The following is a 21,772-nucleotide window of genomic DNA, read 5'->3' as shown; positions in this document are numbered from 1 at the left end:
TTAGCACTCATCGGATGGGGTAGAATCTATCAAGGTTCCGAGGACCATTTTCCTGTTTTGGGATGACTTTCTGTCTTATTTCCCTCTCTTCAGTAGTGACCCAGTTACTCCCTGTGACTAATACTATCACCTTGAGGCACTAAAGAGGGTGACTCAGCCACCTGGAGTCCCTAAGCTCCAGGTTGTGAGAAGGCTCGTGATTTGAGGAGCAATACACGGCCTGCTGTTCCAACAAGCCTATCGGTTTCTTTTCTGTTGCTGTGATAAAACACCACGGCCAAAAGCAGCTTGAAGACGAAAAGTGTTTATTTCCGCTCATAGCCCCAGAGGGGTAAGAGTCCGTCCATCCATCATGCCGGGAAGCGTGTTGGTCAGAGGCAGGAGCAGGAAGCTGAGTGATCACACTTCAAGGGTAAATAGGAAACAGAGTGAGCTGCCAGCAGGGTCAGGCTCTAACCCGCCTGCAGTGATGGACTTCCTCCTGCAAGGATCCGCATCCTAAACAGAACCTCCCCAAACAACATCTCCATCCAATCAAGGACCAAGCTTTAAATACATGTGACTGGGGGGTGGGGAAGCTCGGGTGGTGTCTCCTATTAAAACCACCACAAGTCCATCCGTGGAAGCACCAAGGAGCACAAGGAGAGGCTTTCTAAGACAGGGAGGGAGGGAGGGAGGGAGGGAGGAGGGAGGGAGGGAGGGAGGGAGGGAGGGAGGAGGGAGGGAGGAGGACGGCCTTAAGTGAGAGGAGGTTTTTCAGGAATTTAGCACTGTCCTCAGGCAATTATTGCTTCAGCATTATGTCAGTTGTCCCCTGTCCCTCGCGTGTGTGCGTGCGTGTATGTGTGTGTGTGTGTGTGTGTGTGTGCGCGCGCGCGTGTGTGTGGACTGTGTGGCTGTCAGAGGTCTGTCCACAAACCCCTTCTCTGGATACCCCACCGTTCGCAATGCCAGCTCTCTTTCAAGTACATCTGGCACTTCCTTCCTTATGACCCTAAAGTAGCCAGGAAGGAGATGCCCATCATTATGGAGGTACCGCAAAATGCCACTTGATTCTGGAATTTTACAGAGATTTCTGTTTCTATAAAATGGGAAATTTTGAAGGAAAGAGCTGTGCCGGGGACCATTGCAGTGAACGATGGCCAGCGGCCAGCATAGGTGCCTCTCAACTGTGTTTCATTAAGTCCAGTCACCTGACAGGCTTGAAGAAAGAGACCATTTTCCTGTGAGCATGTGAAAGGCATGCTTTGAGTTGTAAGCACCCAGAAGCCTTTGCTCTTGCTTCAGAGCAGCAGGAATGGGAGAGTTTATAACCACAGTGGGCCGATATGTTAAAAAACAGTTGAGGCTCCAGATGGAAAGAGAAGTTTAGGCATTTGTTTTCTTCCATCTTTCCTTGAGTTTTACAGAATAAGTTCCCCTGGACACGCTGAACAAAGTGTTAGGTCTCTTACTTAGCTCAGATTTGCTCCAATGTGCTATACATAGTAGAATTTAAATGTAAAATATGATGCTTCCTTATGAATTTCTGCAAGTGTGTAGAATGAGACTTGTTGGGGAAGGCCTGGAACCCACGTCTATCCAGGAGCCTCCCGTACGGAAGGCTGCTCCTGGTCTTTGTCATGAGACACAAGGTACGTTCAGAGTGAGTGTGGGTGGTGCCATATTTGGCTAGGTATTGAGGAGACAAAGGAACACAGGTTCTCAGGGTCTTCCCACCTTCTCGTTGGTTAGGAGAATAATAAAGAAATCCTAGCCTGTCATCACATGATGGTGTTTCCCTTGCCAAAAAACTACACTTGGCCTTTGGAGGAACTTCCATGAGACAACACAGTCTTGCCCAGTGCAGCTTCTAATGGAAGAGAATGCCAGGGTTTGGGGTAGAGAGGGCACCAGCAGCAGGGGAAAGGCAGGTGATGGTGCCAGCAGCCCTGTCTACAGTTCCTTTCTGGCCCTGGTTCCCATGTGTATGGTGAATATTCACCAAAGACAAAGGAATGATTGGCCTGTTTATGCCTGAAACACAACTATCAGAAGTCTCACCTGAAGTTTCAAAATAGTAAGATCGGACTCCACGGACTCCTAAACTCTTCTTACCTCTGTCCTGACTCAGTGCCACAACCCTCCAGTAAGAGAACAAATGCCCGACTTGGATGTGGGGGGCAGTGGGTTGAGACGGTTTCCTTCCTAGTATTTTCTACGCCCCAGGTCCAACAATGCCAAATTAAATCTCAATTCCATCTAGTTTTCTGAGAGGAAAGGGCAGAGTTGCATTCCTTGAAATGGATATTTTAGGCTAAAGTTATTACTTGGGGGGAGATCCCCCTTTTCCTAATTCTAAACAAAAAGTCCATCATTCATTCTAACACCAGCCTTTAAGAGCTGGAGACAGATGGAGTCTGAGTATTCACGCCAGTGCGGTACAAATGAGCTGTGATCTCAGGATGTTGGCTGCTCCGCTGACAGGGGAAAAGAGGGGTTTAATATCTTTGGCTGAAAACACTTTCTAAAAGGATGGAGGAGGCCAACAGTAATATGGAGTCCTGTTATTTAATAACTAAAAATGATGTATTGTGGATGGGGGCATCCGAAGACTGGAAGAAAGCGCGTTCCTCAAGTCCAGAGAACACAGAATGGGAGCCAATGCCAAAGCACTGGGCTTTGAGGAAGGAGCCATTCTAAGAGCATTTTAAGATGGTCGAAGACTTTCCCCCATAAGTATTTATAACCACGATTTTTAACTTGATTTCATGGCAGAGTTTTCAAAATTCATAAATGCAGGTGGTCCCTGACTTACAATGGCTGCATTTAGGATTTCTTGACTTTACCATGGTGCAAAAGCCATGTGCGTTGATCAGAAACTGTGTTTCAAGTTTGGCATTTGGATCTGTCCCCAGGCTAGCAATATGCTAGAGTCTGATACTCTAGGAGAGCTGGGTACTACAGCCCCACCTGCCCGTCACGTGACCAAATGCAGGGTCGCACGGAAGCCGTGATGTTTGGTAGGCAAGGGTGAAGTGAGCACATTTTCAAGCTACACCAGCGTCATCAGCATAATGTGAAACAAGGAGAATTTATCTAAAGACATCTGTCACAAAGGAAGACTCTGGGGACCTTTTAAACTGCCTCCCCCAGATAAATGGCCAGTAGTTTGTAAATTAAAGATGTAATTATGAGTTGAGGGTGGTGAGGAAGGCTGTGGTTGCCATTAGCTGCAACTTCCTCCAACATTCATCTTCCTGACTGAGTCATCCATCCTGCAGACATACATTGATTAGGATCACCTCCACCCCAAGTGCTATTTTAAGTCTAGGCTAGCAATTCCAGCTCCTTTCCTATGAAATGAATCCTTTTAAAAACTCAGTGCAACGGAGAACTTGGCGAATCCAGTCATGTACTCACTGATGTAAATTGTGGTGTCTGATACGCTTTACATAGTTTTCATTGGCATCATCCTGGTGAGGTCACAATAGTTTAAATTTCTGTGTCCCCCTCATCCACCTATAATATGTCATCATGTGGTTTTAGGCAAACCATTGCAATGTACCATGATGTCTGCCATTCCTCCTCTGAAGTCACTTTTTAATGGGACATCTAGATGTCCCTACATTATTTGTTTCCATAATTCTGGTTTTGGAATGACATTTAAAGGAAAGAAGAGGACCGTAGCGGCTGTTCCTAGTGAACGGAAATAATAAGCAGAGGAAGGCGGTCATGGCATCTGAATGGATTGTTCATAAAAATCAGAGGAACCAGAAGCAGACTCTTATGAAGGCGGTGGGGACTCTCATTAGGATATGGCCTTGCCTGCCTCAACTCCAGGTCCAATTTCTTCCACTTAATATCATATCCTGTCTTTCAAATGAGGTCTCCAAAATAACCCCCAAGGCCTAGATCTCCCCAGAAATGGACACAGACACGGCAGAAGTGCGAAGTGTGGTGGTTTGTTTTGTCAAGAGTTTAGAATGCATTCGGCTTATTTTCTCAAGTGCCCCCCACTTAAGTGAAATAATAAACCAGTTTGCCAAAGCACAAATGAACACAAGCAAGAGATTCATTTTTACTTCATTAATAAACATCCAGCATGAAGTTACTATAACAGCAAGCGAGCCAAACCCTCTGACAGGAAACGGCTCCTGGGAAGACCTTGCAGGCGCATACAAATCCTTCCAGACCACACATGATCATCGCTCAGGTCCTCGCCCCTGCGTCCCTTGTTTCATCCATTCGCAGGTCTCACGTAGCCGAGAAGTACAATTGAAAGCACACACAGCGGGAGCAGGTTACCTGATTATTAATCCCAGGTCTGCTATTAACTAGCTGTGTGACTTTGTGACTAGCTCACTTACTCTGAGTTTTGACATCTCTGTATAAGACATGAGGACAATAAAGATTGCTACAAGGACAGAACACTGGCGTTTATCAACTTTATCTACTAGCTGAATCAATTCTCTTGGTCTAAATTAAGCTTGCATGGGATCATATTAAGCTCATTATGAGTCCACTTGTAGCTTCTTACAGAGGTGGCATTGGCTGATGATTAGTCATCAGTGAAAGCCTGCAGAACTGGTCACAAACCAGCAACTGGGAGTCCAAGGTGCCCTGAAATGCACTTCCTTCCACCGCATGTTTTTGATGTTTGTTTGGCTGGTTGGTTGGTTGGTTATCGTTTTGGTTGTTGCTGTTGTTGCTTTGTTTTTGCTTGTTTACGTTTTGAACCGGAATGTTCTTGGGATGCATATGTTTTCTATTTCTCCAAAAGTCACCACTTGTGAAATATTTACTTCTCCAAAGGCATTTGGTTTGTCACGCCTGGCGTAAATGAGCGATCACATGATAAGCAAGCACTCCTAGGATGAGCTGAGCTGAGGGAGGAGCGCACAGTGAGGTGCTTCCCTCGATGCTCTCACGGCAGTGTTCTGAGGAACTGGCCTGCCCCTGTTTCTATCCTAGAAGCTACAGGAAGCAAATGGGAGCTGGGTGAGTGGAAGCAAGAAGTGCACTTGTTGATGCTTTTCAATAAATTCAATCCAGCAAACATCTCCACGCATCTATAAACACAGAAAACACTTGAGACTAAGAGGGGATGTCGAAGCCTAACACTGAACAGCTTCAAATTCGATTAAGGCAAAGAGAAATTAGGAAACACTTGAATAGCCAAGCCATCTAGTATTGCCTATCGAGAGCAGCTTTGGCAGCTGTGGTGTAGCCACCGAGTGAGTGGGATGGGCATGGTGATTCATGCCTATAACACCAGCACTTGGCAGGCAGAGGCAGGAAGATGGTTACAAGTTCCTGGTCTATACAGTGAGTGCCCTGCCAGCAGGGCTGTACAGTAGGGACAGGGGGAGAGGTGTTCTGTCTTAATGATACGAGTTGAGCCAGATTCTAGAAGAAAACAAAATATGAGATCAGGATGGGGGCGGGGAGCAGTGGGCACTTCAGGACCCGGGAGAGCAAAAGCAGGTCCCAGAGAATGAGATGAGAATATGTTGTTCCAAGTCTCATGAGTTTGGCCTGAGGGAGAGCCGTGTTTATCTGTGAGGGTGAAACAGGTAGAGCATGAGAAGCAGCTGTGTGAAGGCTACTGTCTACAAAGGTGGTGGCCCATGGGAGGGAGGTTATCCTTTCCCAGAAGCCCCCTCAGACACCTAAACCTTCCAGTCACTAGCCCTCTCAGTGATAGGCACTCTCCAGGAATGTGAGGTGCCCAGCAGCTCCCCTGACCTATAAGGCTTGCTAAATGGAGACAGTAGTGAACCTCAAGTCGTGCCTGCTTCCAGCCTTAAGGTATGCTCTGGTCACTCCTTCTACTGCCAAAGGACAGTCAAGTTGAAGTGAGACAGCCTCTCCTTGCTAGGGTCAATGCATTTTTTATTTTATTTTTATTTTATTTTTTTGGCTATGTAACATCTGTTTTTAAAATCTGACCGAGACCCTGACTTAAATCCATTTAACTCAGAAAACAGCAGGAGAACATCTTGTTTTCATGGATGTTCAGAGCCTGTGTGTCAACAAATAAAAGGTCAGTTTGTAGTATTCAGAGTGGAAGGCTGCTTGAGAGACATCCTGTACAGGGATCAATTTCTCACCAGCTGTTCTTTTGCTGGAATTGGTGCCCCCCCCCATGGCCAATTCTTTAGAAGAGAGGAATGGAAAGGATTTGCGTTTATCTATCTGCAGTTAGAGGATGTGTCTGGCATGTAACAGGTGTCAATTTATATTTGGCGAATGAACACGAACTCTAGTACTTCTGTTCCTTTATGAGTGCCATCCTGTGTATGGATGAATATCACCCATGCCTGAAAAGCCGTTAGCATCCATAGTTCATTCTGACCACACACACACACACACACACACACACACACACACACACCATTAGACCTTCCCACAGCTCACGCTCATGGTAGCTTGGGTATTACTTAGCTCAGTTTTTGTTTCCGTCATTGCTCCATCGTCAGCTGTAAACATGGTGGGCTCAGGTGGGATAGGTACATCCATACCTTATATCCACACCACAGTTTTTGATGTATAGCTGTGGTAAAACACCATGGCCAAAGCAGCCTGGGAGTAAAAGGTTTACTTGGTTTATACATCTTAGGTCACTGTCCATCACTAAGGAAAGTCTGGGCAGGAACTCAAGGCAGGAACCTGGATACAGGAAGTAAGGCAGAGACTACTGAGAGATGCTCACCAGCTTGCTCCCAGGCTCATTTTCAGGTGCATCCAAGGACAACCTGCCCAGCGCTGGCACTGCCCACAGAGGGCTGGACCCTCTCACATCTATAATTAGTTGAGACAATGCCCCAGAGACTTGACTAAGGCTAATCTCATGGAGGCATTTTCTAAACTGTGGTACTCTCTTCCCAGATGGCACTAGCTTGTGTCATTGAAAAAAAATATAACCAGCACACCATATGAAGTGTCTGGTACATGGCTGACACTTCATAAATATTTATTGACTGCTTTTTGCTGACACTATCCCTGTGGTGGCAATCCTAGACCTTCAACCATTCTTGATTATAGCTTGGTTCAAACACAACGAGGAAGACAAAGAAGCTTATAAGACAACTGAACATATAAGGACTTTTTGTATGATGACACATTCATATTCATTTAACCACACGTTCCTTCCATTACAAATGCCTACTGAAAATCCTGGTGAGATGGGTTAGTCAAGCCTATCTGTATTTTCTCAACTTAAACTTGCCAGATTGTATCTGCCATGCAGGCTATAGTTAATGTCATAAGATAGCAGTAGTTTCAAACTGCTTAAAAACATTGTTTACTATATTTGTGAGTGTTTTCCCTGCATGTATTAGGTATGTGCACCATGTGTGTGTGTTCAGTGCATGAGGAAGTCAGGAGAGGTCATTGAATCCCCTGTAACTAATGTCGCAGGCTGTGGTAGCCACCATGCGGACTATGGAACTGGGCAAGAGTCCTCTACAAGGGGCTGGAGAGATGGCTCAGAGGTTAAGAGCACTGGTTGCTCTTCCAGAGAACCTGGGTTCAATTCCCAGCACCCACATGGCAGCTCACAACTGTCTGTAATTCCAGCTCTAGAGGACCTGACATCTTCATAGAGACATTCATGCAGGCAAAACACCAATGCACATAAAAATAAATAAAAAAAGAGTCCTCTACAAGAACAACATGTGCTCTTAACTGCTGAGCCGCCTCTTCAGCCCCAGCTTCAGGTTGTTTTAATCTCTCAAACAACTAACTCAGTCCAGTGGAATTGGATCTATGAAACATTATCTTTATTATCAAGGGATTCTGGCCTGCCAGCCTACCTGGTAAAGGCAGTCACTGAGAGGCACATGACTCCATGTCCACATCCACTTCCTCAGTGCCCACACTTCACCTTGAGTGGGGACAGGGTGAGCTCATTCCCGCCATCTCATTTTTGCTGCCCTGTAATATACAGGGTTGACATTGGAATGGCTTGTGAGCCCTGACACTTCCCAAGAGAAACGCTGGTTTGTTTACAAGAGGTGAAATTTCACAATAGTTTTATTATTATTATTATTTGTCTATTTGAAAACATTCCCAAAGAAACAAATGTGGATGCAGGAAAAATAGTGGTGGGGGATGAGAAAAATAATACTCCGAATTCTGACCAATTCTGTTTTAATGGGTGGAGCAGACTGCCAGCTGGCCACAGGGCTGACTACTTGTAATCTATACTTTAGTAAGCCACATGTAGTTCTTGGAACTGTTTATATCAAACTGCTGAAATTTAATTATTCTAAAATTGGCAGAACTCTCTTTGATTACTTGATACAAAATTGCCTAGTCATCTTTCTCAGAGTGTGGACAGCTTTTGTGTGTGAATAATTGAAAAATGCAAATGAGACCCCAAAAGGTTTTAGATCAGGCAGAAAAACAAGAAATGATCTTTTTTTTAAAAAGTCGTGTTTTTTTTTTCAAGATCCTTTAGCAAGTGGTGGCCACATGTCTTAATTTGACAAACGAGGTCCTGTCAAATCGAAGTCCTTAATTACAAGTCCCCCTTTTCCGCTTTCCTTTGTGGATTTTGTCAGAAGCCAAACCTGCTGCCTGTGGCTTCTTAGGTTGGGTTCTGCGCCTGCATTTTGCAAAGCATGGGCTTTCTAGCAGGAGGACAGAAATATCAAGAATCAGCCATGAGCAAAGAGCTTTCTTGTGCGCAGAGACAAATCTGGATGGTGCTGCGAGCTGGGTGTCACAGAGACCTGCTTTTGACTGCCCTGGGTCGACTGTGGATCTTGCCATCCTGGAGATGACTTACTTTTCAAATGCAGAGCAGTTTTACAGGGAGGCACGATGGCACTCTTCCCTGTATTTTAAAATCTGGGTGCTACCCAGGGTCTCCATATTCTTCCTGGGAATGCCCATGGCAATCTCACATTCTTCTGATGAAGATAAAAGTTCTGTGACCACTGATAAGTCCTGTGTGGCCACTGGGTTGTGAAGCCCGGCCTGGGAATGGGAGGCCCATAGGCAAACATTCAGAACTATGCCTTCTGTTTCTAATTACTGAGCATGGTTAGAGAGCGAAGTCGGGCTACGCTTTTTTTTTCCCAGACCGATGGAAGCATTTAAATGAGCTCTCAATGTCAGTGTTTTCTAATTATGATGGAGGAGTGGCATTTCCAAAGGCCATGGAAACTTGAAGCTTTTCATTCAAGCTTGACTCTCATCTTTCCTCATGGACGTCTTCTTTTTCTTTGTGTCCTCGTTCTTCTGATACAGATGTCTGTCTACACCCTCCTTCCTGAAACTGAATGCTCTTCTGTCTAGCACAAGGTTATTCCTCCGCAGAGGAAAAGAACACACAACTATAGTCAAAACATAAAACAGAGCTCCATTCGACCACCAACACCAATGCCAAGGTCCCCAGGAGTTACATTGGAAATGAGGCCTTTAGATAATGCCTCCCCTGCTTGTCTGTGTACCAGTTAGTTTCAGGGAATAAGCGATGCCCTGTAATATGCAGCAATCTAATAAACATGAAGTGACTGAGTAGAAGAAAAGTAATTGGCTAAGAACTTTGGAGGGTAACAAAAATTATCACCTGAAGGAATCCGCCATCATCAGAGAAGATAGACATGTACCCAGTAAGTCACAAGTAAGCTGTACACAATGTGCATTGTAGGAATTTATTACTGGATCAATTCTGGACTCAAGTCACTGAGTGTATTGGTTTTTAGTAAGTCCCCAATGTGAGCCATTTCTTTTATAAAGCCATTCCCCACTAACAAAGCAGTTGGATCTGCTGTTTGAGGGGTTCACGTGGAAAGAAGAAAATGTGTTCCAATTCATTTCATTTGTCAGTTTGTATGCTTGACTTATGTAACCATTGTGTCCAAAAGACTTAATGGATCATGTCTGTTGGTTTGGTTTCAGCACTTTTCACTGTGGGTTATAAATTTCTCAAAACAGTTTCTTAGTGGATTCATAAATTACAGAGATGCATTAGATGATCAAGACCAACAGAAGCCAAAACATCTACTATGGAACAATTAATGTGTGACTAATATACTATCAGCCCTTCACAAAAACATTGCCCTAAACACAATGCCTCTAGGATACACCTTGGAGCTGTTCCTGGTAACAAAAACGGGTCTCTCAACCTGGCTGTGAATCTGAAATTTGGTCACCAGACTGGCAGTGTCAAGGAACAAACTTAGCACAAAGGGCAGTCAGTAAGTAAAATGGTCAGATATAACATGTGGAGGCTCGGAACCTTCTGGTCTCCTCATAAACCGCTCTGGGACCTTGTTGCTCAGTGTGAAGAGGGATCCATATTCAGGGAACACCCTAGCCTCTTTTGAATTGGCCAACCATTTCACTTTCTCAGTCACTAGTGCCTCATCAAACAACACTGACCCAGCCAAAAGATGCCCGCAGGACTACAGAGAGGTGCCAAAAGGGAAATCTAGAGAATTCTTGGTGCTTCTAGGTGATGCTCTGTAATCACGCCTTACATTTTGTTAATTCTTTCATATGTATGCATATGTGTTACTGTGTGTGTATGTGTGGGTCCATGTGCTTACATGGGTGCCAGGGACAACCTCAGTGTCAATTTTCTGGAGCCTTCTATCTTGGTGGTTTTGGGGGACAGATTCCATTGATCAGGCTAAGCTGGCAGGCTGGAAGCCTCAAGAATCTGCCAGTCCCTGCCTCCTAAGCACTGGAAATATATATGATTGACCACTGACTTTTTTTTTCTTAAAAAACTCAAGTGCTCATGGAATAAGGTATCAGCCCCATTTTCTTATTTGTTTGTTTGTTTGAAGACAGAATCTCACTGGCTATATGAACTTACTTTGTAAACCAGGCGGGCCTCACACTCATAGAGATGCATCTGCCTCTGCCTCCCAAGGGCTAGGATTAAAGTGTGTGTCACTATACTTGGATTTCATTTTCTGAATTTTTATGCAGCCTCTAAACATCTGTGATTTCTGAGCACCTGGAATGGGGTTAGTGAAGCTGAGGAACTTAATTTTAATTTCAATGAATTTCAGTTTGTTCATATTTAAATTAACTGACTGGACAACATAGACTTCTGTGGTTAAAATTTTTTCAGACTTTAGCCAGGCAGTGGTAGTGCATGTCTTTAATCCCAGCACTCGGGAGGCAGAGGCAGGTAAATCTCTGTGAGTTTGAGGCCAGCCTGATCCACAAAGCTACACAGAGAAACCCTGTCTCAAAAAACAAAAAAGAAAAAGAAACAAAATCTTTTAGACTTTAACTTTTCACAAATGGCCATATCACCTCACATTAGTTACTTTTCTTGTTATGACAAACACAACTTACAGAAGGAAGAGTTTATTTTGACTCAGTTTAAGGAGGGATGTCATCCACCGTGACAAGGAAATCATGAAGAAGCAGGTGATCCATCACATTGTCAGGAAGCAGACTAGACTGACGTGGAGCTGTCTGTCAAACCTCAAGACCCACCCCCAGTGACTATGTCCTCCAGCAAGGCTCCACCCCCTAAAGGTTCTACAGCTTCCCAAAGTAGCCTTACCAGCTGGGCAAAAGTGTTCAAGTGCATGAGCCTGTGGGGGATACTTCACACCCAAACCACAGGCCACTTCCACCCAACCCTTTCCAGGGATGGGGGTTCACACCTCAGTAGTATTTCTCTCTCTCAGCTGCAAGCACCTAATCCATGAGACTCCTCGGATAATTATATTAGTTCCAGCTCTCACTTGACATCTGAATTATGTCCAATAACTGTGTCGATGCTTTTGTTATTGAGATATACATTTAGAGGGTACATCCAGACCTTTTCTCCTTTTTACCAAATCTGTGTTATTAAATTAAATCACATGGGTGTAGTTAGTAGAGAACCTTTTCTGGGGTCTAAGAAAATATCAGTGTCCATGTGCTGAGTCTTACTAACCTGCCTCTTTCAGTCTAGCTCTCCTTGAGTACACTAAGGAAAAACAACTCAGCTTTTAAACAAGGGACAGAAGCACGGTTTTCTATGTTTTCCCTTCTCATCATTCTAAGCAGCTTCCAGGTTGGTCTAGGATTTAGTCCAATATCAATCCTGGTTTCCTACTCATGTGCTATGGTTCAGAAGCTAATGCCAACGTTACCTGTTTCCCAGTGTCGTTTCTTAAATGGGCATGAATTTCCTCTTCATACTTGGGCAGATCAAATAGAGATAATCTCAAGAGTTTTGAGAAACGTAGAAAGCATCCAAATGAAGGTGGTGGTGTTCACACTGACACTTCAAGATGCCACTTACAGCCGTTACCCATGTTGTCTTTCCGAGTGGGAGATAAAAACAGCATCATTGCATAATTCCACACTGGCCAGCTTCCAGAAGGCCAAAGAAAGGTCCCGGAAACATTGCCATGAGTGGTGTGACAGCCAGCATGTTTCCTGCTTCACAAATGGAGAAATGCGAATAGAGAAAAGGTGCTTTGAGTGGACTGAACAGCGAGGAAGAGGGAAAGCCAGGCCATAGCCTGTTAAGCTTCTGTTAGAGAGCTTTGTACGCTGAAGCCCAGTGGTTAGAGAGAAGAAATAAACTGAGAACACAAGGCTCCTCAGCCTGACTGTTTTAATTTTTACAGCCATGTTGTAGGTCTTGAGAAATGTGCTCTGGTGATGACTATTTTTCAAGTAGCACAAAGTTTTGGAACAAGACGGTAAAGGTTGAGCTAAAATTAAGTCCAAACTGTTCATTACAACTAATTTGTTTATTTGGTTGTTAAGTCCCCAAAGAATTATTTGGTTTCCAAAAGAGCAAAGCAAATTGATAAATTGACTTTTTTTTTAATGAATGAAAGTTCACTTTCTACAGTCATAAAGAAAACACTGCAGATTTACTGTGGAACTACCACAAACGTGCGTTTATATAACTTCTGAGATTCATATATAACCTAGTACCAAGGTCTTTGATTTACTTTGTAAACACTACAGTTAATAAAGTGCAGAGAGATGAATTGAGTATAGGAACTAAATTTCTATACTCAAAATGATGTAATCTAGTATAAAAATGCATTGGCTCAAACAAGGTGCAATTCCTGTGTGCCTGCTATGGCCCAGTCATGAAGAGTTTTTTTTTATGTGACTATGTCATGAAAACACACTAAAAGTAAAATATCAATAATTCTACTTAAAGAAAATAACTGGTGAAATTATCAATTGGCAAAATGAGTTATGGATCCAAGGAGGGGGGAATGTTACTTTTAAGGAAGGTCTTCATTTGGGCATCATGGAAGGAGATGAAATTTGAGTCAGGAATTAATGACTGGACAGAATCTGAATAGTGAAGAGAGAAAGGGAGATTATTCCAGACGGGTGGGATAGAATAAATGAAAACACAGTATAAGAAAATTGAAAAACACATATCTCTGTGTATACACACACACACACACACACACACACACAGGCATACATATTAATCTCGGATGCCATGACCCTATCAACTTGAAAGAAGAATTAGTGATTTCTAAGATGTACAATTTTAAAAAAGAATCTACTTTGTATTTAAATCATTTATACTTAGAGAAAATATTGGTATGTCATGCTTAGCCCTTTGTCTTTGCTAGAGAGGAGACCAGGAATAAAGTCTCAGCCTTCTAGGGAGTAGGTTGAGTCTTTGATTGTCATTTGGCCCAACTATCTCACTCACAGAGAAGGAAAACTCAGAGAGCTGTTTTTTGTTTTTGTTTTTTCCAGTCTCCTAAGTCTAAGTTTGGAGCATTGTTGGGCAGGGGTCCAGTTAAATAACTGAGGTAAGTACAGGTACTTTGAAGAACAGTGATGGAGAATCTATTGGGATGTATTGTACCCAGAAATCACCCAATATCTGTCTGATGAAGAAAAGCAATACTGAGTTGCACCAATGGCACAGCTGATATTAAGACAAATCTTTGGAACAGACAAAATATGTCCCTGAATTTCTCCCATCAAGCCCTGAATTCTGCGAGCAAAAGTCAGCGATAGGCATGACCCAAGGTTGAAGTAAATAGTGGACCTGCCTGTACATTAGTCTCTTTTATTCTGCTATAACAAAATGTCTGGGGATGAATGTTTATAAAGAAGGAATTAGCTTCTTCTCAGTCATTCTTGTAAAGACATCATGGTGGATGGCATCTCAATGGCCAGAGTACCTGTAGGAAGAGATCTTCCTATAGTAAGACAGGAAGTCAGAGAGCAGGAAGGCACCAATCATGTTCTCATAGCTGCTCAGGTGAGAGACCTGCCAGGGTCCTTTGAGAGTTACCCTAGTTCCTTTCCAACTTCAGGGAGTTCAGGACCTGTCTAACCTTCTACTAAGGTCCTCTTCTTAAATGTCACACCACCTATTAATGTCATCTTATCCGGAACCAAACTTCTATCAAACCATAGCAGTTAGAGTCGACAGAAGCTTGAAGAAACATGAAACTGAGACAAATGTAAGGAAATACAGCATCCGGGAAGGCAAACACTTCTTCATGTTATTGCTGCATCCTAGAGCTCTCATTTTGAGGTCACCACAGTAATGCCATATAAAGTGTTTACTGAATATTGTTTGTATAAGTGATTTTGTGAGGCTTCATTGGATGCAAAACTAGTTTTAGGGGTTAGTGATGCATCACCACCTAAGAGCGCTTGCTGCTCTTGCTGAAGACCCAGGCTTGGTTCCCAGCACCCACACTGGAGGCTTGCAAATGTCTATCATTCTGATCCAATGCCTTCTGCTGGCCTTTTCCAGTACTTGCACGCAAGTGCATATCATATATCCACACACAGTCAACCACTCAGGCATATAATTAAAAATAAAACAAGTCTTTAAAAAACTAGCTAAAAAAGAGCTTATCTAATGACAGTCACAAGTGATGGGAGATCAGAATTCCTGGTGATGGTAGAGAGATGCTTACAGTGAGGGCGAGGACATAGCCAGTTAGACAAAGAAGGTACATGATAAAGAAGGTGTGGTATCAGAGGAAAAAAATGTAAAACATCAAAGATATGACACTTGAAGATTTACCACCATGGTATCAAATATCATACTATCCCATAATGACCTACACAAAGCATTTATAAGAGATCCTTTGTGACTTGTTAACTCCCTGGTTTAAGTGGATGTAAGGCTGAAGGCAAGGGAGCTCTAAAGGGTGTTCTGATCTCAACTCTAAGTCCAGAATTAAATTGGACTCTGACAAATGTCACCTCGGAACTGTTCAAAGGCACTCCTAATCTGTTCTCTCAAGTGAAACCAACTACCAGATTAACCCTAGAACAGTATAATGATTGAGTACCAGATTAACCCTAGAACAGTATAATGATTGAGTACATATTTTGACAATCTATATGATGGGGAAGTTATAACAGCTACCTCATAAGTTGCCTTTTTTAACATAGCAGAGCTATCTCATTATGGAAAGATTTGGAAGAAGTTGAACATAGTGGCACATGCCTGTAGTCCCAGAACTTGGAGGGTTAAGACAAAGAAGTCCATTCAGGCTAGGTTGGGCTACACAGTAAGTCTGAGGGTCTGAGCTAAATGAGACTCTGTCTCAGAAAAATAGAGACATGGAAGAAATGTAAAATCTTGTTACTGAAAGAAGCCAGTCTGAAGAGGTAATCTACACAATGGGTGATTCTGAGAATATGACACTCTGAAAAGTCAAAGTTACAGAGGCATAAAAAGATCATAGATCAGGGTCAGTTTGAGGAAAAAGAGGACAGATGGAACCTGGGGGATTTTCAGGGCAAAGAGGCTATTCTATACAGAGAACACATGACAGCTGCATGTCACAAAATCGCAGAGTATTCTCCATGGAGTTGAGTACATATTAGCATCAGGTTGTCAACTGTAACACATGTACTGTAGTCCTGCAAGATGTTAGAAACAGAGCATGTTAGTTTCCTACGGCTGCTGTAACAAAGTCCCACGGTGTGCGAGGTTTGAGGTCTCAAGTCAAGTGGTACACGAGACCTTGTTCTCTCTGAAGACACTAAGGAAGGAGTCGTGTCATTCCTTAGCGTCCACCTTCTCACGGCATTCTCTCTGTGTCTTCAAATTATCTCTCCTCTGTATCTGTTCCCCTTTGTACCAAATTTTCTTTCTTTCTTTTTTTAAATAAGGACACCCTTGTATTAGAATAGGGTCTATCTTAATCACCTTGCCTTAACTACATCTGAAAAGACTCTGTTCCAAATAAGGACACATTTTGAGGAATTGGAGTTTAGAACTTTAACGTTCTCTTTGTATATGTGTCTCTGTCTCTTTGTCTCTCTCTCTCTCTCTCTCTCTCTCTCTCTCTCTCTCTCTCTCTCTCTCTCTCTCTCTCTCTCTCTCTCTCTGGTTTTGGTTGTTCAAAACAGGCTTTCTCCATGTAACAGTCTTGGCTGTCCTGGAACTTACTCACTCCATAGACAAGGCTGGCCTCAAACTCATAGAGATCCACCTGCCTCTGCCTCCCACCACACCTGACACATGTACTTTATTCTTTAGAGAAGAATTTTAGCTATGCAAATGATAGGATATGAAGACTGTTAAATGTTGAAAATACCTTAATTTTAAAAACTGGAAATAATAATTGATTGTCTCTGAATCTCAAAGAATAACATGGCGGGAATCTGAAAACCCTGAGAAACATTTGTTTTGTTGTATAATGATTCCAAAATTTATCACTGTTAATGAACAAACATCTTTTGCCTTTTCAAAACAGACAAACATCAGTATCTCCTCCCCACATGCACACATATGCACACACCACATACACACATGCACACACACAGTTGCATGCAGACATACACACACATACACTCATGCACCCATGCAAGTGCACACACATGCATGTTCATACACTCTATGAATAAAAACACTTATTTCTTGGTTAGATGATACTAACAAGAAATTAAGCTCAGGCCTGGTGTTGGTGTTGCTAGCCTTTAATCCCAGTACTCAGGAGGCAGAAGCAGGCAGATCTCTGTGAGTTCGAGGCCAGCCTGGTCTACAGAGCGAGTTCCAGGACAGCCTCCAAAGCCACAGAGAAACCCTGTCTCGTAAAACCAAAAAAAGAAAAAGAAAAAAAAAAGAGAAAGAAAGAAAGAAAAAAGAAACTGAGTTTTGGGGTTTTTTCTTTGTTTTTTGGTGTTTTTTTTGTTTGTTTGTTTTTAGGAAAAGAATCAGGTTTACTGGATATGAATATACTTTGATTTCCATTCTAGGGCAGAGGCAGGAGGATATCTATGAGTTCCAGGCCATCCAAAGCTATGGGGAAAGAGGGGGAGGGATACACACACACACACACACAAAAATACTATCTCTCTACCCCTTTGGAAGCACAGAAAAAGGAAGAGAGAGCTATGGAGAGACCCTGAGGTTCTGGTGAGGTGTGGAGGAAAGGGCTTGGGTTCCCATCCTGTCTCTTTCCTGGACCGTGAGGTCTGCAGAATCTTTAGCTGAGGAAAAGACAGCGTGTCCACACTTTCTGAAACCTGCAACACCCACATACTCCTAAATCATGGAGCCCACCAGTCTTTAAAAGCCCAGTGTGAGAAACCGTATTGGAAAGACAAATACATCCCTGGGTAAGAACATATCTGTCCTGACAAAGGCTGCTTACTTACTAACTAAAGGAGTCCATCATAGTCATTTTTTGAACAGCGTGACAGTAATCCCTGCACCACGTTTAGATTTCCCTGAGGTTTCTCAGGAATTCTGTCGCATCCATGGACGCCTCCTTTAGCTTGCTTCTCTCTCATGACACCCAAGAGCTCACAGGTGCTGAACTCTCTCTGCCTGGAGGTTTCATCACCCTGCTTGCTGTGAGCTACTTCCTAACCAGTTTTCCTGGAAGCTATTCAGTGCTGGCTGGGGGGAGGGGAGGAAACAAGCCATGCTGTCTGGGGACCTGTGCCACTGCTCCCCAAAGAAGGGGGGGAATCACTTCAAATTCTACCCTGACATGACTTCTCCTACACAGGAACGGTATGACGTGAGGGTGTCCTGCCTTAAGACCAGCCAAGAGCCATCTCTACAAATGTACCTCTCTGCCATAGGACAAATGCACACACATACACACACACACACACACAGACATAAGCGCACATACACACAAATACACACACACACAGCAACCAAGAGTCGTATCACACGGTCACAGACATGTTTTTGCTTCCCATCAGCTATCCGCAAAGGCACTTGTCTGGGCAGTTGCATGACAGAACATACCTTTGTGGTTCCTTCTTTCTCCTGTTGTGCCCACAGGTACATACCCAGCCTATCCCCAAATCACAAGTAGCTTTTCTGTGTTTAGGGAAGAAAAATGACACTCAAGTTAGTAATGAAAGGAGGGGAGTAGGAGGGGCAGAATTGGAGAAAGAACTGTGTGTGTGGGGCGCCACAGTAACCACGCGGGGTTGCTTACCTATGCTGCTGTCCCTGCAAATCAGTGCCTTCCCAGTCTTCTCAGCACCCAGGGCTGCATGTTCACTGCTCCTTGACACTTCCAAGACACAGGCAGAAGCACAGTGCTGGCACAGCCACAAAGCAGCAGCTGCTGCCTGCTCAGATTTGATGCAGGAGCACCAGCCACCCTCAGAGGGATGCTCTCCTGCCTGCTCAGATTTGATAGCAGGAGCACCAGCCACCCTCAGAGGGACGCTCTCCTGCCTGCTCAGATTTGATAGCAGGAGCACCAACCTAAGCACCCTCAGAGGGATGCTCTCCTGCCTGCTCAGATTTGATAGCAGGAGCACCAACCTAAGCACCCTCAGAGGGATGCTCTCCTGCCTGCTCAGATTTGATAGCAGGAGCACCAACCTAAGCACCCTCAGAGGGATGCTCTCCTGCCTGCTCAGATTTGATGCAGGAGCACCAACCTAAGCACCCTCAGAGGGATGCTCTCCTGCCTGCTCAGATTTGATAGCAGGAGCACCAACCTAAGCACCCTCAGAGGGATGCTCTCCTGCCTGCTCAGATTTGATAGCAGGAGCACCAACCTAAGCACCCTCAGAGGGATGCTCTCCTGCCTGCTCAGATTTGATAGCAGGAGCACCAACCTAAGCACCCTCAGAGGGATGCTCTCCTGCCTGCTCAGATTTGATAGCAGGAGCACCAGCCACCCTCAGAGGGATGCTCTCCTGCCTGCTCAGATTTGATAGCAGGAGCACCAGCCACCCTCAGAGGGATGCTCTCCTGCCTGCTCAGATTTGATGCAGGAGCACCAGCCTGAGCACCATCAGAAGGACACTCTCCTGCATGCTCAGATTTGATAGCAGGAGCACCAGCCTGAGCACCATCAGAGGGACGCTCTCCTGGCTCCCCAAACACTACAAAACAGGACCAGTTTGCTTACAGGCAGATCTCATTCTCCCAGTCCTGTCTGCTGTGGCTATAGTCACTCAAGAGGTGGTTTTACACAACCAAAGACCATAGTAAAGGAGGCAAGCAGAGTTTTCTGGTCTTACTGCATCAGCATTCTGGGTCTACTGTCTGCATGGCTGCTTCATATACCTCCGGTTGGTCAGAACAGCAGGCAGGAGAGAAGTTCTCAGGCGGCCTCATAGAGGCCGTTGGATCACTTTTGTTTTTTATTCTAATAATTATAGGGAGTTCAGACGACAAAATGTATAAAATTGTAGGGACTTGGTGGGAAAAGAGCTTCTTATTTTTCTGTCCAAGACAGGGTCCTACTCTTCAGCCCAAGCTGGATTTGAACTCACAATCCTTTTGCCTCAGTCTCCTAAGTCCTATGATTACATGAACACTCCACCACATCTGATCTGAGAGATACCTTTCTGGTTGGTGAAAGGCAAAAAAAAAAAAAAAAATTACTTCCTTTCATGACTAGAAGGTACTGGGAACCCTCTTGTCAGAGTAAAACAAAACAATTGAGATTTTAAAACTTTCAGTGAAAGCCTAAATTCAAATTTCTAAAGATTCATAAACATTAATACCTTGGAGGATGCAAAAAGTGAGAACAAAAATCCAAACATTGCATGGTTTTGTTTTTGTTGGCTGAGATTTGATTTTTGTTTTTATGAACTATACAAGTGGTGAGGGCAAAAAACTTTTATGCCAATTTATTTCAGACTTTTCTTTTTTGTCTGAACTCGTTTTCAAACAAAGCTGTCATCCTGTGATGGCTCTGGGTTTTCCCACCCCGATTTTCTTGCGCAGGACTAGTAGCTCGTCTCATCTACATAGAAGTATCTGGAAAATATTTTTTGTGATCTGAGTGCAGCCCGAGCTGAGTGGAGCCTAGGAATCCAGAGGAAGTGGAGGCCTCCTGCCTCACACAGGAAACACTCTCCCAGCAGGCCTTAAATGCCAGATTCCAGGCTAGTTTAACGAACCACCGACAGCTCTGTAAACAAAGCGCGGACAGGAGCCCGCTTCCCCTTTCCTGGGAGTCATTTTCGGTTTGGGGGCGGTGGGGGAGTTCTGGAACATTTGACTGCACCGCACAGAGACACGGGGGAAGCAGGCTCCGCACTTGAAGAGCTGGACATTCTTCCCAGAATCAAAACCATTTGGAGGAGGAGGTAGGAAAGGGTAAAATGGTTGGATTACATCTGGAGAGAGCCGGGATTTTTGAGCTCCAAAGACAACTTGATCACAATTTAGCTACCTTCTAAACTGCTGCTTCCTGGAGAATTTTTTTTTCCTCCTGTGACTTCTGCAGACTCCTTAAAAAGTCCTCCCAATGTTAACACTTTGAGAATATGCAAATGATTCTGGCAAGCAGCATTGCTTGATTTCTCTTTTACTTAGCCTACTCTCTGCAAACTTCTTGCCAGTTTCCTTTTTTTTCATTCCGGTCCCGCTTTTTTTCTTTGTTCGTTTTAGTGGAAGTGTTGTCTGCGGTTCAGAAAGTGACGAAAGACATGATCATTTAAGTCGCTCTATCAATATTTTTGTCTCTCCTGTTGAGTCCTTCTTACTTTTAAAAATGCAATTCTGGGCCCTTAGTTATCTTTAATAGCTTAAGAATGGAGAATTGACCACTGACTGCCGTATCAGTATTCTAAGGTATTTTTCTGAAAAATAAAGAAAAGATGAAGGATGGGAAAATGGGAGGGGCTAACACAGGGGCTCATTCCTCATTGGTGACCCAGACTCCGCCTCTTTTCTTTTAGACCCAGGTGTTATCTGGGTTCCCTAAACCTGCAACCTCGCTATGGATGATTTTGAACGTCGCAGAGAACTCAGGAGGCAAAAGAGGGAGGAGATGCGGCTGGAAGCAGAGAGGTAAGGGTCCAAGTTGACAGACCCTCACATTATCAGCAATGTTTATTTCCAGTCATAAAGGCTTTTCCCCCTAGCGGGCCAAATGTGGCCGTATTGCACATTGAACGATTTGCAAAACTAGTTATGGGTGTAAGATAGTTTTCTGTTATGAGTCTAAATTTTTGCACACAAAAAAGAGAAAATGAACAATTTTCAAGAAAAAAAAGGAGATTGGAGAAGAATCAAATAATTGTATTTCTACCAAGGCTATTCATTGTAGAGTTTGTAACGGTAAAAGCCAATGCGCACGCAAAAGCTTAAAACCACGAATAATACTGAGATGGCTGAAGATCTGAATATTGACTATCAAAGGCAGTTTAGCAAGCCCCACATGAGTCTTATTTCCGGTTTTATTATCATTAGAAAAGCATCCACACCTGGTCAATGCTTCAGGAAGGTTAATACTGATGCTCTGAGTTACTGGGGAGGGTGCATTTGGAAGCTGTCATAGTATATAAGGCCTTAGAGGTGGTATCTTGGAGGGCAGGTTGGAAAAATGCAGCATTGACATGTGGCATTCAGGGTGGAAATGTG

At 43.8% G+C, this 21,772-nt stretch overlaps 1 protein-coding gene across 5 annotated transcripts in view; it reads left to right on the top strand.

The window, feature by feature from the left end:
• Positions 1 to 21,772, top strand: part of Cald1 (caldesmon 1) — a 176,796-nt gene that overhangs the window by 64,350 nt on the left and 90,674 nt on the right. For 3 of the 5 annotated variants that reach the window (XR_005869763.1, XM_040728736.1, XM_040728735.1), the window contains exon 3: positions 21,088 to 21,199. Coding sequence is in view for 2 of the 5 variants with exons in the window: in XM_040728736.1 (XP_040584670.1) it covers positions 21,129 to 21,199 (71 nt within the window). In the remaining 3 variants the exon portion in view is untranslated. Of the gene's footprint in view, positions 1 to 13,726; positions 13,746 to 20,344; positions 20,494 to 21,087; positions 21,200 to 21,772 lie in introns of those variants that run through there. The other 2 variants (XR_005869764.1, XR_005869765.1) reach the window with 2 other exon arrangements.

This window comes from Mesocricetus auratus, unplaced genomic scaffold, assembly GCF_017639785.1.
Source record: "Mesocricetus auratus isolate SY011 unplaced genomic scaffold, BCM_Maur_2.0 Super-Scaffold_100019, whole genome shotgun sequence".
In the NCBI taxonomy this organism is placed as follows: Eukaryota; Metazoa; Chordata; class Mammalia; order Rodentia; family Cricetidae; genus Mesocricetus; species Mesocricetus auratus.
The sequence above is the reverse complement of the archived record's forward strand: the minus strand, read 5'-3'. Positions and strand labels throughout refer to the sequence as shown.